Consider the following 18155-nt stretch of genomic DNA (forward strand, 5'->3'; position numbering starts at 1 on the left):
ATGGAAGGCCTGTCTTATAAGAGGAGACTGGAAAGAGCATGGCTTCTTTAGTCTAGCAAAAAGAAGGCTGAGAGGGGATATAATTGGTCTCTATAAATACATTGGGGGATAAACCTCAGAGACAGTGAAGAACTTTTTAAGCTAAATGACAACGTTGGCACAAGAACAAATAGGTATAAACTGGTCATGAACAAATTCAGGCTGGAAATTAGAAGGTTTCTAACCATCAGAAGAGTGAGATTCTGGAGTAGCCTCCTCAGAGGAGCTGTGGGGGCAAACAACTTAACTAGTTTTGAGAGAGCTGGACAAATTTATGAGTGGGATTGTGTGATGGTGGGAGGCAGCCCTGAGGGTTCCTTCTGGTTTATGTCTGATCCTAAAATCTCATGCTTCAGGGCTTCAGCCAGTCACGTACATGCTGGAGTTATCTCCATTCTCTGACGCATCAGATGGCCACAGCTGGCAGCGGGACTCTAGATGGGGTGGGCTGGTGTGCTGAGGTGGTAGTGAGCATTCACACTCTCAGGTGCTTAGCTGACTGGTTCTTGCTTGCATGCTCAAGATCTAATTGATCGTCATATGTGAAGTCGGGAAGTAATTTTCCTTCAGATGAGATTGGCAGTGACCTGTGGGGCGTTTTCACCTTCTTCTACAGGTTGGTGTGCGGGTTGCTTGTCAGGATCATCTGAGTATATCTCATTTAATCCCTTGTTACTGCAATGCCTCCAGCATTGGTGCTCCTCGGTCCTATTCTCTGCCTGTGGTACATAATAGTTTAGTCTTCTTGGGGGTGTAATTAACTTGGTCTAATTTTTGTTGCTGGCTCGGTGTGCAGATGCTAGAAGGTGTTGGTGGTTTCTGATACACGGGAGATCAGATTAGATGATCTGGAGGTCCCTTCTGGCCTTAGATTCTATTATTTGGTTTCAAACTTCTCCTTTTCAGATTCCTGTTTCCAGTGCTTTGTGCTCCATTAAAAGATTACAAGTCCTGTTCTACAGGACCGATGTACCATCAGCATTAGAATGTCTGATGCTAAAGAGGGAGGCTGTATATTTATTTGCTTGGACAATTACATGTCTCTGAAGGCAAAACGCTTAATTAGTACCTGATTCTCTATTACAGTCTATTGTCAGATGTTCACTGAGAAAGGGAGCCATATTCTGAAATTCATGTAGTATCTAAATGTCTTCGATGTAATACAAGACAAGGGACAAAGCTATATTGTAGCAGCTTACTTCATTAGCCTATATATTCAGTTGGCACCAGTCTAATGGAATGTGTTGTCCCCCTTAGGTTTAATGGCTATGTTTACCAGCTGAGCAGATGGAGCAGACTTTTTACTTTTAGTAAAGGCTTTTGTTTTGGATTTGTGATACCAGAGTTTGAATCTTCTTCCCATTATGTAGGTATTGCACACAATGGACTAAACTTCTCATTGTGGAATTAAGTTCTCAGGACAAAATTCATCATTCTTCACTGTTGCAAATCTTGGTTGTGTATAGAACATCTTGTATATTAGCTAAGGCTCTTGAAATTAACCAGTTTAAGCTCCCACCAGGCACTATGGAGGTATATATGGTAGCATCCCCATTGTTACAGGGGAAATTGAGCTACCCTGACTCTCAGTTTACATGAGTTTTGACTCTTGACTTCCAGTCCCATGCTGGAACTACTAGATAATGCTCTTTTTTCCTCATTACACACATTTCCTTGATATCAAGAGTTCTTCAAAGGAAATGAGCGAAGAAGTGTAATAAGGTATCCACTTGGTGGATCAGAGAAGATAATTCTGCCCTCAGGTTATGATGAGGGAAAGTGAAGAGAGCCTTAGTTTTTTGGTGTGGTCTTAAGATCCCAGTAAATTTATGAAGGATGTTTTGCTCCCATATTAAGGTATAAACTGTAAAGGGTTAAGTGATTGACAGGTATTATAACCATATTACAGACATTAGTATATGTTATGATTATAGCAGTAGAAGCTTTTATAGGTGGTTATAAGCAACCTGTTTGGCACATAGGTTAATAAATAAACCATTTATTAACCCTTTGAAAATCATACATGAAACCTTAATAAAGGTAGTTGTTAAAATAAAATCCTTTTCATGAAACATTGCAAGTCCCTTGAGCAGAATACCCTTCTCTTGGGTCATTTCAACACAGCTCAATCTGAATTGCAGGTCACAACGTTTAATGTAATAGTTTTCAAATTACATAACAATGAAAAAAATAAAATTTTCAGCCACACAATGTAAAAAATGAACTAGCATGGCACTTTATATATTTACAAACACCAGGTTTATACAGCAATAATGCTCAGTTCAAAGGCCTCAGAACGATGGTTGCTACGATACAGTTGATGCTTTGGCAAGGCATGCTCACAGTATGTGTACAAACAAAACCTTGTGTAAACAATACCTTTGAACAGAAAGACACTGACACTTAACAATATACTCTTTTAAGACTTTTAGTTTTAAATTTTGCGCTCTCCCCCTCGCTGGTACTAAACAAACCAGCATTAGAGACAATGATTGATAATGTTCTCCTGAATGTAACTGGTACTAACATTCAAGCCAGGAACTATACAGGGCGATAAGAAGCAGACAAATACAAATGCTCAGACCTCTGAGACATAATTTGTGACTTTGGTCAGTTACATGAATGCACTGAGCTCTTTTACTCTGGCAAAGAGGGCTAGGAAAACCTGTCATGAAGAATGGAGACCCAATCACAGCAAATTAATTAAAAATAAATCCAGTTCACATACACTAGAAACACTGACATCCAGATGTGATTTAAGATACAACAGTAACATTAGAGACTTTGCAACAAGACATTTTCCTAACTACTTCAAGCAATCGCTCCAAAATAAACCATACCCCGGTTTGTATTCAGCCCCATCAGTTTGACTGCTCTTTGAAGGACACAGAACTGGATTATTTTCTTATCAGATAAAACTCCACCTTCCATCTAAACTTATGCCTCAGCCTCTTTGTGTGAATCTGGAAGTATTTAGGAGCTTGTGTGGTGTGTCTGAGCACCGCTGCTGTATAGAATCTAGTGGTTAGCAGGCTACAACTGGACCAGCTGTTCCTGTGTGAAGTATGCTAACAGCTGCATTAAGGAATGGCTCATGATTCCATTGACATGATGAATGAGTCACTCTTGAGGCACTCTGCTCCATAATCATATCTATACAAGTGGGGCCCCCCTTACTCTCCCCATCTTCTGTTTTTCCAGTAGATTCTACTGAAATGTATTTTCATTTTTTATGCCCAGGTCACACATTAGTCGTTGAGTGGGTGGTAGAAAAGTTCTCCATGCGTATTCTCACAAGCTTCTCAGCCGGAGCTGGCTGCAGGAGGAACTTGCAGGTGAAGACTTGCCGGCAGGCTTTGCGGAAGTTCTCCGAGAGGAAAGCATAGATGATGGGGTTAATGCAAGAGTTCCCGTAGGCTAAGCAGTGAGAGATGATGCGAAAAGTGAAGGAGATGTTGTTCAGGGGAAACTGACCAAACTCTGCCCACATGGTGATGATGTGGTGCGGCAGCCAGGAAATCAAGAATACAGCAACCACGAGTAGCACTGTCTGCGCTGTCTGGAAAAGACAAAGCCACGTGTTAGATACAGTCAGTGCTGGAGATGATCTGTTGTGTGCATGAATTATAAGGTTTCTTTTCCCCCTGGCCTGCAGCACTGGCCAGTGCTGGACCAGTGATCAAATCCAGTAGGACAAATCCTATGCTTTCAAAATGCCAAAAACAATACCACATTTAGTTCTGTTTCATTTTCTTTGAACTCCGCAGAGCATTAATGAAGTGATACAAACCTGTATCATAAAATAAGCCAACCACATAAACTTAGGAAGAAATATACTGCCCTAATGGACAAGTTATTCTATAAAAATGCAAGAAAACATACAAGGTGCTTTCCTAGAACACATCTAGTACAAGACACTGTCAGAGACAGAATACTAGATTTGATGGAGAATTGGTCTGTTCCAGTACAGCAGTTCATATGGTATGCCAGCCCGCAATGACCTGTACACAAAGCCATTTCTCCCCAAAACTTTGAAATATCCTTGACCTCACTGAAAACAAGATATGGATAGTAAGTTGGTTATTCTGAATTACAAATAAGATAGGGCAGAGAGAGATATTTCCTCACTAGCTCACAGCATCATACATTAAGTAATACTAACTAAGAGAAAAAGATTACAAACAAAACAAAAGTAAAAATATGCTTTCCAGTATCTAAAACGTAGCAATTTACAATCCTGGTCTCAGGCAGTTTCTCGTCTACAACCAGTTTTCAGCATCCTTACCCCACCCTGGCTGAAGGATCTACGTTTACACAGATTCCAAGAGCGCTGGCCTCTTGTCCCTTAAGTGATGGATAACTCAGGGGTTCTCTTCACTTTAATAGTCCAATAAACCTTTCAAATGTATTCTTTTGAAGTGTATCACCAGATAAAATTCTCCCATGCTCATGTGCAATGTATTTTCATTGTCTCTGGCTTACAAAGTTTGACCTGGTAGACTGGTGAATCCACATTTCTTCGTTTAGGACAAACCTGTTTATACGCTATACTTGGAGTGCTCAGTCTAGGGTGACCAGACAGCAAGTGTAAAAAATTGGGACAGGGGTGAGGGATAATAGGTGCCTATATAAGAAAAAGCCCCCAAAATGGGGACTGTCTCTATAAAATCGGGACATCTGGTCACCCTAGCTTAGTCTGACCATATTTAAGGAACATATTTCCAGCACACTTATATAACTGTACATACATAATGCAATGTTGTTAATGATTAAGGCTACGATTTAGTCATGGAGGTCACGGAATCCACGGGCTCCCGCGAGGGCTGGGAAATGCGGGGGTTCCTCCGCTACCCCGAGCTTGGGGGTTCCCCAACCGCCCACAGGGGCAGGGAACTGCAGAGTACCCCCGCCACCTGTGGTGGTCCCCAGAGCTCCAAGCCTCTACTCTGCAGCTCCCTGCCCCTGTGGGCGGTTGGGGAACCCCCAAGCTCGGGGTAGTGGAGGAACCCCCGCATTTCCCAGCCCTCACGGGAGCCCGTGGGTATCCCCAGAGCTGGAGGTGGCAGAGGTACCCCTAGCCCCTGTGCAACTGCCGGGTTCAGGCAGTGGGGGGGGGACCCACAGATCCCCATTTTGTCCCAGATATTTTTAGTAAAAGTCTACTATGGTTTCCTATATGTATTACAAAGTAGGCACACTAGTTAAATATACATTTCTTTGTTTTAAAGTTTAGTAAGTAAGAGACAGGATCTTGTATTGTGTCTATGTTAAGGAGTTTTGAGGAACATTGAAGGCCTGGGCCCCAAAGTGAATTGTTTTGATTATAAGATTTAGGAAGTCTTAATTTATTATGTCTTTTGCTCAATATAAAATGCGGCTGTTTGTATTCTCAAAGGTCTCTGTCAAAGACTGTGTGAATGAGGAATGCATGCATCAGGAAAAGATAAGGTGTGAAGGCCATTGTTATCACCAAATGGTCACGGAAGAAGGAGTGAAGAGACTTAACAACACTAGAGAACCATCAATGCATATCCATAATTAAGGAAGGGTAGATTGACGACCCTGAGGGGAAGGCTGGCACCCCTAAAGACAAGATAATTGATTAAATCAAAACCAGGACAGGATGACCCTCTTCGAGGTGTTTTGGAATGTTAACATCAAAAGATAAAACCAATTAAGAAGTAACCGGTCAGAAACTGACACAGCAAAATCCATAGACTTCAACAGAGGAAAAAAAGACTATAAGAACAGGGTGCTTGGCCATGGGACTTTGGGTTTGTCTTGTCACACTCCAAGAGCATCGGATCGCGACTGACAGAGCCCGGCTCCCCTCTGCAACCAATCTGGTTGGCCACTAGATTGATCCAGACTCTGGACTGGTAACTATAAACATCAACTGGCAGGACTGTGTGCATGGTGTGTGTAACTGAAAAGCATATGCTAACTGCTGTATTCTCAATAAATGCAGTGCTTTAGCCTTCTCCCCATAAAAGATCTCGTGTGCTTTGTATAGCATAACAGGCGGTGACAGAACCCCTTACCAGTCTGGGTGAACCCCCAAAGCATCACAATCCTACCACATGCTGTCTAAATTAAGTTAAAGTAACCCATTTTTTAACCCATAAAGGGAAATGTAGGGCATCTTCCCCTCCAATTGCATAATTTTAGTATTATATAATTATTTACACCTTTTAAACCACCTTAATACCTTATACAACATTGTTTATATACACACAAACATTGAGTTGTCATAAGACACATCATTTTTTGTGAACAGCAAAGCAATGCTTGTTAAAAAGCCAGGTCAGCTAAGCCCAAGCCTTCATTTTGGCTTGATAATATTTAATGCACTGGCCTGATGCAACTTCAATATCCAGTTTCACTGTTCTTTGTTAACACAGATCCCTATTATGTGTTCAAGTGGATTACATGTAATTATTTTCCTAGAAAGGGGGTAATTTTCTAGTGAACTGATTACAAGTGGTGTCATTTACTAGCTATATCTAGTGGCTCTTTAGCACACTGGAGCAGCATCACTATACCTTAATCTCTAGTATTTCACGTGAAACTGTGGGAGAGGCTTGCTATGTTCCTGCCATTAGTTGAAATCTTTAAATAGAAATATTTGAGGAGGCAAAAAGGAACCACAGCTTTAAACTCCACTGACATACCCTGGACTAGAGCTTTTTGGGAGAAGAAAGTGAACAATGTGTATTTTGTTAATGCTGTATAGGAGCCAAGATTTTAAGTAGTGAAGTGATTTTGGGGTGCCAATTTTCCAGAAGTGCTGACCACTAACCCTCTGAAAATTAGGGCTCTTTTAAGTCTCAAGCTGGACACCCACGAGTTTGGGGCACACAACAATCACTAGTCCTTTTTAAAAAATATGGGGCAACTAAAGGCAATTTCTGAGGTACTAAATTTTGCAAAAAAATTTCACAACAAATGCTAGGAGTGCATTTTGCAAACCCATATAATGTCTTACATTTCAGTAAACCTGTTATTTTCCAACTTTTCATTTCCAACTTTTTTTATAGCCACAAAATGTTCATCTAGATGTACTATTCAGAGCAGAATTTACTCTGCTTACAATTAACAGTCTAAGCTGAATGAGTATTTGATGTTATGAAATATTTGGAGCAAAGAAATAACTGAACGAGCATGGACCTTATCAAAAAAAAATTTTTTTTTTTGCTCAGAATGAGTGTTAGACGTGTTCAGTGTTTTATAAAGCTAGTTCAGAACACTAATTTACTGGGGGGGGAATCCTCCATTCTGAGAGTGGGATGTGTTGCTGTTGAGTCAGATGCTTGCAGTAATGACCGCAGCACACCTAAAGTACTTTTATTGTTTAAATATTTCATGACTTTAAAAAGTGTCACCACAAAAATGTCCCAATTTGATTTTTAAGATATGGTCATTTTACATACAGGTTGAATGCAATTAGTTGTGCATGTAAGTTATTTCTGTAAGCTTAAGGATTCCCATTAAATCTTCCCCGAGCTGTCTATTTACGTTCCACTGAACAGCTGCTTGGAAACTAATCCCGACCACAAATGGTTTAAAAGAGCTATAATTACTGCATTATGTTCTGCAAATGTAAGTTTGATTTTAAAGCTATGCAAATCTTTCTCAGAGTCATATGCATTTATGTATTTATTAAAATTAAAGTCAAGAAGTCAAGTAAACATTCTAACATGCCAGCTGGCAGTGACTATATCAGGGTTTGTCTATACCATGAAATAGCCTGGAATAGATGTTGAGGAATAGCTCCCTGTGTGGACACTCGTACTCCATTTTGGAAGTCGATTAAGTTTTCTGGGGTACTCATTTTATCTAAATTTCAATTCAGATGAAGACAGCAATATGTTTCAGCCAGGTTATTCACTCTTGAATATTTGTCTGACATCACTTGAATGTAACATCTGAAACAAATAACCTCTCATTTCTGACTTATCATGAGCCAAGAAATGAAATTAAGACTCTCTCCACTCTCGTCTACCTTGCAGAACAGAACCATACAAGGAAGTAAAGAACAGATGGACCCCGAGATTCCAACCCCAGGAGATTTTAAGAAATGTGGACATTTACATGGACAGCACTCCCTTTAGAAAAGTCTCACACTAAATCTAAATTCCCTTTCCATCTGTGGAAAGTAACTCAACTATCAATCTGTAAGTCTTACGCACACCCAATGCTTACTATAAGAACAAAATTAGGGATGTGTTTGTGTTCAGTTCTGTTCCTACAGCGAAAACATGAGAGAGAAGGGGCATGAGTAGATGAGTAACAAGAGTCACCTCCACAACATCTGTCTCCAATTCTTTAATTTTGAATCTGGAAATAGCGAATACTATGTGTTCTGTAATGGAAGATAATTTTTCCCTAACTTTTTTCTCTCTCTTTTTTTTTTTTTTTTTAATTACTGAGAAAAGTCACATGAACTCTTGGTAGAAGCTATCCTAGAAAAGGCTTTTTTCCCCCCCAGAATTACTAAACAATTCTCAGCTAGAGCCTGTTTTGAACATTTTACTCCGCCCCGACTGACAGTGTGTGCCATGATTCAATATGCTGCTTTCAGGATGAATTGCTTGAATAGGCTGCTAGGGGCAACCAAGAGCAACACAATTACAATCTTCTCCCCAGAGATGAAGAGCCTTAGGCCTTGTCTACACTGGCAAGTTTCTGCGCAGGAAAGCAGCTTTCTGCGGTGTAACTCCTGGGGTGTACACGCTGCCAAGCCACTGAGAGCACAGAAACTGAACAGTCGCAGCGCTGTAAAAACAGCACCCCAACGAGAGGCGTACAGCTTCCTGCACCGGTGCCAGTGTAGACACCCTGGTTGATTACAGCGCTGCAATTGGCCTCCGGGAGGTGTCCCACAATGCCCGTTCTTGCCTCTCTGCTCATTGGTTTGAACGCTACTGCCCTGCCCTCAGGTGACCAACCGTGAGCCCCACCCCTTAAATTTCTTGGGAATTTTGAAAGTCCCCTTCCTGTTTGCTTGGTGATGTGTGCGGTGGTCTGACCGCATCTTTCCAGGTGATCATGCCTGCTCCACGCACCAGGCAATCCCCCGCTTGGAGCAATGCCGAGCTGCTGGACCTCATCAGGATTTGGGGAGAGGAAGCTGTCTGTCTCAGCTGCACTCCAGCCATAGGAATTATGATACCAACGGACAGATTTCACGATGCATGACAGAAAGGGGCCATGACCAGGACACACTGCAATGCAGGGTCAAAGCGAACGCCACAAGGCGCGGAAGGCAAACCGCCGCTCTGGTGCTGCGCCCACGAGCTGCTGGTTCTACAAAGAGCTGGATGCGATACTTGGCGGCGACCCCACCTCCATTGCGAAGGCCACTGTGGATACTTTGGTGGCTCACGTGCCAGTCTAGAATGGACCAAGCCAGGAGGGGGAAATCTTGGACGGGGAGGGGGACCCAGAGGCAGAGGACGACTCAGAGGTCAGAGATGCATGCAACCAGGAGCTCTTCTGTACCCCGGAGGAGGCAAGCCAGTCACAGCTATCGGAGCTTGGCAAAGCGCAAACAGGAGACGAGGCCCCTGGTAAGTGGCTTTGATTTTGGGAATCGCTGAAGCAAGTTGTTGCGGGCAGGAGGGTTGCAGAAAGCAGGCTTGTGTCTGTATGATGTACATACACCACATGCCTAGTCTGAGCGGCGGAACAGGGTGTTGATTGACTCCCTCACTTCACGGGAATCTGCCTCAGAGATCTCCACGAAACTCTCATGGAGATACTGGGCAATCCGCTGCCGCAGGTTCTTTGGCAGAGCTGCTATGTTTCTTGCCTCATTAAGGGTAACCTTCCCATGCCACTCTGCCGTCACTGGGGGTGGGACCATTGCTGCACACAGGCGTGCCGCATAAGGGCCAGGGCAGAAGCTGCAGTCTTGGAGAAGACCCTCCATTGATTCCCTGCTCACCCTCAGCAGTGAGATATCTTCCATAATGAACACAGCCTGTAGAAAGTGTGGGGACAGTAATGATTATAAGGCCCCCCCCTTACAGTGCTGGCTCTCTCTGAGAGCCACGTGTACAGTACAGTCCTGGAACACTGATTTCCCCTGCCCCTGCAGTTACTCACCATTTTGGGGGTCTTGTGGCTCATGTGTGCTTGCCTGGGGTCAGCCAGTTAATGATAGGTATGTGACTAGTGGCTGTGTTTTAAATCACTGAATCAGTGATCTGTGTGTTGCAAACAATACTGCTTCAGTAAAATGTTGCAGATATGACCTTGGGAGCCCAACCTCCCCCTTTATCACCGTGGGCTGAACGGCTGCGCAGAATTAGAAAGTGTCCACGAAGAACTAAAGAGGACTTTCTGTGTGATGTCATGATGCACTCCATTGACGAAAAACAAGAATTGAAGGAGTGACGGGACAGCAAGAAGAGGGACCGAAAGGAGAATGTGGCGTGCCAGAATGAAGCCATGGAGCGGCTCTTAAAAGTTATGGAGCACGAAGCGGACACGCTTCAGGCACTACTAGAACTGCAAACCGAGCAGCTCTGCCCCCACCCTCCCCTGCAGCCCCTATCACAAAACTCTTTCCCATGCACCCCCCAGACACTGCCAACACTCTCTTATCAACCTGCTGGCTCCAGTCTGAACCCGCTGCATTCCACTCCTGCCCCATCACAGTCCAGCCGTGGGGACTCCCAGTATCCAGTGCACTCAACACCCGTCCCTCTGCAGTTTAGCCCTGCTGAAGTACAGTACCTGCTGCACTGTACTCCAAAGGACAAGGCTGCATGATATCTGGACATACACAAATGTTTAACCATCCCAGGACCCCACCTCCTCCTGGGGCCCTCCCTTCCCCAATCCGCCACAGTGCTGATGTGTTTTTTTGTTTGTCTCTCTCCTCCAATTGTTGTTTTTTAATAAAAGAATTGTTTTGGTTTGAAAGCAATCTTTATTCCATTAATTGAAAGCAAACAGAGCCCTCCAAATCAACAGGCAGTTTTCTTAAACCTTCACAGTGCATCATCTGCACCAATCACAGTCACCTCCTAGCATTACAATCACTGCACTCCCAAGCATAGAAACAAATATTAGTGGCTTTCAGCTTCAAATTGCTGCCTCAAAGCATCCCTGATCCTTATGGCCCCGCGCTGCACTCCTCTAGTAGCCCTGGTCTCTGGCTGTTCAAATTCAGCCTCCAGGCACTGAGCCTCAGCGGTCCAGCCCTGAGTGAAGCTTTCACCCTTCCTTCACAAATATTATGGAGCGTACAGCACGCGGCTATAAGCATAGGAATATTGTCATCGGCCAGGTCCAGCCTCCCACATAGGCAGCACCAGCAGGCCTTTAAATGGCCAAAAGCACACTCAACAGCTATTCTGCACTTGCTCAGCCTGTTGTTGAACCACTCCTTGCTGTTGTCAAGGTGCCCCATGTATGGCTTCATAAGCCACGGCATTAACGGGTAGACAGGGTCTCCCAGGATCACAATGGGCATTTCGACTTCCCCTATGGTGATCTTCTGGTCCAGGATGAAAGTCCCTGCTTGCAGCTTCCTGAACAGGCCAGTGTTCCGAAAGATGCATGTGTCATGCACCTTTCCGGACCAGCCTGCATTAATGTCCGTGAAACAGCCACAGTGATGCACAAGCGCCTGAAGAACAATCGAGATATACCCCTTCCGATTAATGTAATCGGTGGCTAGGTGGTCTGGTACCAGAATTGGAATATGCGTGCCATCTATCGCCCCTCCACAGTTACGGAAGCCCATTTGTGCAAAGCCATCCACAATGTCACGTATGTTGCCCAGAGTCACGGTCTTTCGGAGCAGGATGCGATTAATTGCCCTGCGCACTTCTATCAATATGAGTCCAACGGTCAACTTTCCCACTCCGAACTGGCTAGCGACTGATCGGTAGCAGTCTGGAGTAGCCAGCTTCCACAGTGCAATCACCATGTGCTTCTCCAACGACTGGGCAGCTCTCATTCTCGTGTCCCTGCGCCGCAGGGCTGGGGCAAGCTCTTCACATAGTCCCATGAATGTGGCTTTCCTCATCTGAAAGTTCTGCAGCCACTGCTCGTCATCCCAGACGTGCACCACGATGTGATCCCACCACTCAGTGCTTGTTTCCCGAGCCCAAAAGTAGCGTTCCACTGTGGTCAGCACCTCCGTGAATCCCACAAGCAATCTCGTGTCGTAGCAACTACACGTGGCGAGATCAATGTTGAACTGCTCTTGCCTTTGTAGTTTAAGGAATAACTTCACTGCCATTCGTGGTGTGTTAGTAAGAGCAAGCAGCATACTGGTCAACAGTGCGGGATCCATTCCTGCAGACCGAAGAGGCAGAGCATGCAGTACACACCGTTGAAAGATGGTGCCAAATGCGGACAGAAGCACAGGGATTGCTGGGATGCGAAGCAATGCATCACGGGGCATTGGGATAGGACCCCCTCCACCTTCCCACAACTCTTAGCGGCAGAAGAGGAAGAGATGCTCTGTGGGATAGCTGGCCAGAGTGCACCACTCCGAATACCCATGCAAGTGCCACAAGTGTGAACATGTTATTGAACAGGCAGCTGACTGTGAACACACAACAGCGGTTTCCCTTCAGCGCTTTCTGAGCGGCGCTTTAACTGCCAGTGCTGTAACTCTGCCAGTGTAGACGTGCCCTTAGTAGCATTTAACCCACTCTGGTATGCCTTTCTGGGAAGGCAACAAGACTTCCAATTTCATTCTTGCGATGAGACCACTGAATTTCCTAGCACTATGCTCCGACTGTTAACTTTGTGCTTCATGATTACAACACTTGATAAGAGAGGGAATATAGCATTGTGTTGTCCAAAAAAGTTGTTTCAAAGTGTGACTTCTTCAGTTGAGGGCCTGTAGTGTGAACACCTCCTACTGCTAGCCAACACAACTATTATATTTACAAGTATGCCGGGAGCAGTGGGACACAGCACAGGCGTCAGTCTGTCAGAGAAGAGGAACACATATGGTGGTAGCAGGGCAAGTGACTGCTAACTGCTCTCACACTTAACTCTGACAAATGTGTTCCTTACAGCAAATTTATAGTGGTGTGTAAAAAAAAAAAAAAAAAGGTAATTGACTACTTAAACTGAATTGAAAGGACATAAGGGTGGTGGAATAGTTCCCCTCCTGCCTGCCAGCAGTTCGAATCAGTGCCAAGTCCAAATAGGTGGACTTGACACAGACAGGTTTTGTAGGGGATCAAAAGGATTCTTCCCCAAGGTCTTGGCTGTTACAGCTGTTCTTACCAGCCACGCTAGAACAAGGGGCAATGGCAGAAGATCTAGGTAGCGGCAGGTCTACACCCAGATTTGGGTTCTGTGGCACCCAGGAGTAGACCTTCCCCCAGCCCCACGCACTAGCTCTCCTGAAGATTTAAGTGGAAGGAATCATGTGATGAGACCGTATCCATATATAGATGAGATCTGAGAGACTGAGGCATTCCAATGTAAACCTTGAGTCTATCACCATCCTGCAATTTTCAATGTAATTTGGTAACATAATATTTTGAGATCCCCTTTGTTAAGAGCTGCAATAGAAGTGCAAAGTCACAAAGTCATTAAATAAGCCTCACTAAATCTGAGGCATTGTGTGTACTACAGTCCATGTTATTCAAGCGTTACTGCCTTCCCACAGGGGTGAGTCTTTTGCAGGAACTCAAGGTAATCTCAACCCTCAAGAAGTCTCCCTACAGGGAAGTCACTTGGGTGATGTGCGCCGGACACCCATTTTACAAATGGTGACTTGCTCATGGTTTCAGTCAAGACTGGTGGAGCTAGTAAAACCCATAGGTCATCCAGCAGGCCAATGGCCATGTTTTAAGTTTCTGAAACCCTCCCTGCTCCTACCTAGATTGTCTCACATCAGGATAGCAGGGCTAGGAAGGATGTGGCTGTTGTATGCCAGCTCACTGGTAGCCATTAGTACTGAAGAAGTATTTATTAATGTAATGAATTGTCAGATTTGACCACATCCACTGTGGTTGAATGCCCACAATCAACACTGAAACTCAAGTCCTGGCCTAGCAAGGTCTTGGGAAAAACATGGAATGGATTCTTTGGCTGGGCAGGTATCAGGGTCCAGGATAAAGACAAAGAACCAGATTTTGTTGTTGGCTGATGAAAAAGCTCCAGTGAAGTACACCATACATTTTAAGGAAAATAATAATAATACCATAATTATACAGCACTTTTCATTCATAGATCTCAAAGCACTTAAAGGAGGCCAGTATCATTAACCCCATTTCACAGATTGGGAAACTGAGGCACAGAAGGAACCTGGAATCATAGAAATGCAAGGCTGGAAAGAACCTCCAGATGTCATCAAGTCCAGTCTCCTGTGCTGGTGCAAATTTAGACCATTCCTGACAGGTGGTGTTCCAACCTGTTCTTAAAAAGCTCCAGTGATGATACCACAACCTGCCTTGGATGTGCGTTCCAGTGCTTAACTATCTTTATAGTTAGAATTTTTTTCTCTAATATCTAATCGAAATCTCCCTTGCTGCAAATTAAGCCCTTCTTAATTTGCAGACTTCTTGTCCTACCTTCAGTGGATATGGAGAACAATGGTCATAGTCCTCTTTATAATGGATATTCACATATTTGAAGACTGTTACCTGGTCCCCCATCACTCTTCTCCCACTGACATAGCTACCGTTTCTCATGGAGGCAGGTGTTATTAAGCTGACGGGAGAGCTCTCCCGTCGGCTTAGAGCGTCTCCATCACAAGCTGCGCTGTTGTAAGTGCTGTAGTGTACATGTAGCCTTCATAGGCAAAGCAAAAAAGGCCTAGGAATTTCAATAGTGTTTAAAGCACTTGTTTTCTAGACAGACTGGTTTTTCCACTTTCAGAATTGTATGCAGAAGGTACCGAAATTGTTTCAGAATTGGAAGTTTTAAAACATAGTTTGATTTTCAAATAATTCTTGCCAGGTGATTAGGCTGACAATCAGAATTAGCAAAGAGCAGACAGACCCTGGGGACACACAATAAACTGACTGAATGCAAAAAAAAAACCCTAACACTGACAAAAGAGCAAAGAATGTAAATCAAAGAGATGTATCCCATTAAATGAAGCTTGTATTAAATATGCAGAACAGGTCACTCAAGTCCCCAGAAACCTACTACGCTCTGGTATGTTCAGAATTGGAGTATGTGCATCCTTTTGTTAAATCCCAGACTACTGCTTATCATTTCATGTAGGTAGCTAGGGAGTTAGATCAAACCTTTCATATTCTGCCTTTCCTAAGTGACAATATTAGGAGCTAAGCACTGTAGGACACGCAGGCTTATCAAGGTTGTTGTGATTCTTGTTCATGGTGTTCTTGTTCTTTACTCTTATTTCTGACGGATGCAGTCTGAAACTATCTCAAGCATGCTTCATTTGCTAGAATGGCATCTGGTAATTCACAATAGCAATGAACATTTTGGTGCAGATTTTAGACATTTTACTCAAGGTCAGTTTAACCCTGTAGCTGTGTGACCCATGCACATAAACCAACTGCATGGTTGAGACTGTTGTATATCTTCCATGGAGATTGATTCTAAGCTCTTTGGAACAGGGATGATGGTTGCTGGATTTGTGGGCCTCCCACAATGAGCTACTAAAATACACACCTACTTGCTACACACTGAACGGAGCAATGATCTTGCCTTTGGTCTAGAAGCTCTACACATCTGTACTTTGCTAAATGAAAAATAGAGGCAAATTTGAAAGATTTATTAGTAATCTGTACTGCTATATTTGTAGACTGGCTAAGAAAAATCCTCATCAGAACCTGTTCCTTCTTACAAAAAAGGAGAGAAATTAATGCAATATTTTTGGCAAGCTGCAACCATTAATACTTTGATAGAACACCACTTGGTATATATTTTGTTGTTCCTGAACAAGGATGTGGAGTCAGATACCCGTAATACTGTCTGTAAGAAAGTTTTATGCCAAGTACAGTTCTGCTGCCCTCAATTCACACAACAAGGATAACAACCCTTTATTCCTTAACGTAAGGCCTTCTGATGCAGTGCTCCTGTATACTAAATCCTATTCTGTTTTGAAAATACCTGCTGAGGTGCATTGATCCCTGAAGAATGTAAAAGCCTCTGACCAGGAGTCTGTGTCAGTTGAACCCACTGGGCAGAGCTCATGGTGTGAAGCAGGAGTGCTACAGCCCCTAGGCTCAGTCTTGGAGGCCACAAGCCTGCCCCAGTAGAACTGTGTGAATGCTTGGGGTTTGGCACATTAAGGGTGGCGGGGGTGGGGGTGGGGGGGTCATTCCCAAGGGCCTGGTTACAGGCTGGGGCATAGACCAGACCCTGTGGATCTGTGAAACTACTCTGCTCAGGATACTTGCAAATTAACTCACTGAACTGAGATCCTTGACTTTTATTTTTTTGCTGGGACCAGGTTGTGCTACCCAATGTAACGGGAGTGACTTCTCAAAGTCTCCCTACTGCTGTTTGAGGGCTGCCTTTGGAATAGGAGACTGAAAATACTTGAAAATCAGTACTGTAAAGTGACTAATATCCATCATGTGAGACCCTTCAAAGTTCCCCCGTGCCCTAAGTTTGAAATGAAGTATCTGAATAGAAAGACCTTGAGATGTTTCTCTTACATTATAGCCATGGATGGACTTATGCTGTCAGGTATGCTGAGCTAAAGTATTATTCAGTATGAAACACATCTTTGGGCTAATTTCAAAGTAAAACTGGAACTGAACACAAGGCCCTTACTCTAAGCACTCTGTGTGTTGCGCTCCCACCTGTACATGGCAATTGTGCAGAATCAAGCACACAATTTGCTAACCAGCCTACTTGGTGGTGCACAGACAATGACTTGTCATGGTCTGTGTATATGTATAAATGTTCTTACAGAGTTGTAGGATTTACTTGCATTATGCAGGAGGGCAGCTGGAAAGGGACTTTCTGACAATCAACAAGATTCACAGCTAAGACTCCAGAAGTAAAGGAAAGAATACATTTTACCATAAACTGCTGCTGTCAGACCTGACTTATATTTGAGTTTGACCTCATTCAGTCAGGATGGTTACAACAATACTATCACTTCCTGGAGAATGTTCTGTCCTGCAGAAACATGATCAGGTTTTCGCAAATACCTTTCACTGGGTGGGGAAAAAAAGGCTCATGCTGATTTTGCTGCTTCATGATGTGTTAAAAACTTTCTTGCTTATCTTTTACGTTTAAAAAGTTGGGTCTTGCTGGCCCTGAAGAACTAGTGAAATTATGAGTTTGCAAATCAAGAAGAAAAACTAAGCCTTTGAAGAGAAAGGGATTTTTATTCACTGTTTAAAACACTTCAGTTGTGGGGAATTAAACAGACATTAAATTAATGAACTGTTAAGAGGTTTAGAATGTTTCAGTTTCTATTATGTGGGCGTTGGTGGAAGCAACACATATCAGAAAAGCACAGTCACTGTATTAATACTGTGTGCACCTTCAGAAAGTCAGATATGAATGAAATTCCGACATAATCATAACCTGACAACTCTCTTGAATTCGAGAGCAGTCCTTCAATTATAGGGTCAGGCAAATAAAGTGAATTCCCAAATAACTTTTTGGATGGATAATTGGAGATAAATATTTGAACAATGTCAATCCAGACTGTTGTGAAAGGAATCTAATTAAAAATGATGAAGAAAAATGTAGATTTAATAGCAGTAAGATGTGTAGAGCATTTACAGCTCTGGTGACCAGTTTAAACAAAATACTAAATGGAAATAATGAAGTGGAACTGCTTCACTTACACAAAGAATTGCGTAAACAAGGGAATTCCTATACATACCATACACAACAACATGGTATTATCCAAACTTGGTATTATCCTTTCAAAATAATAGCAGTGCCCTCTGGTACGTCTGTACTTATGAACATAAAACGGCTTTTCTTAACTGGATTCCAAGTCCCTCTTTATTGCTTTCCCTTCCCCAGAGAGACACTCAAGCGCTCTCAAAGCTAGATTCTAAGGGTGAGTTGGTACAATAGTGCTGCAAATACCTTGCAAAGCTCTAAATTCTGGCCGTGCTGGGACTTTGCACAGTTTGCTGAAGTGGAAAAAGTTGCTTGTCTTTTGGGGAAAGCATAGCCATCCAAGA

The 18155-nt window shown here is 43.4% G+C and overlaps 1 protein-coding gene across 1 annotated transcript in view; it reads right to left on the reverse strand.

Annotated features, from left to right (window-relative positions):
* Positions 1-2622: 2622 nt before the first annotated feature.
* Positions 2623-18155, reverse strand: part of LOC112120377 (galanin receptor type 1-like) — a 30818-nt gene continuing 15285 nt past the window's right edge. The window contains exon 3 of the mRNA XM_024219433.3: positions 2623-3598. Within this exon, the coding sequence (XP_024075201.2) occupies positions 3281-3598 (318 nt within the window). The 3' untranslated portion in view covers positions 2623-3280. The remainder of the gene's footprint in view (positions 3599-18155) is intronic.

This window comes from Terrapene carolina, unplaced genomic scaffold (genome assembly GCF_002925995.2).
Source record: "Terrapene carolina triunguis isolate 2854851 unplaced genomic scaffold, T_m_triunguis-2.0 Scaffold130, whole genome shotgun sequence".
NCBI lineage: Eukaryota > Metazoa > Chordata > Testudines > Emydidae > Terrapene > Terrapene triunguis.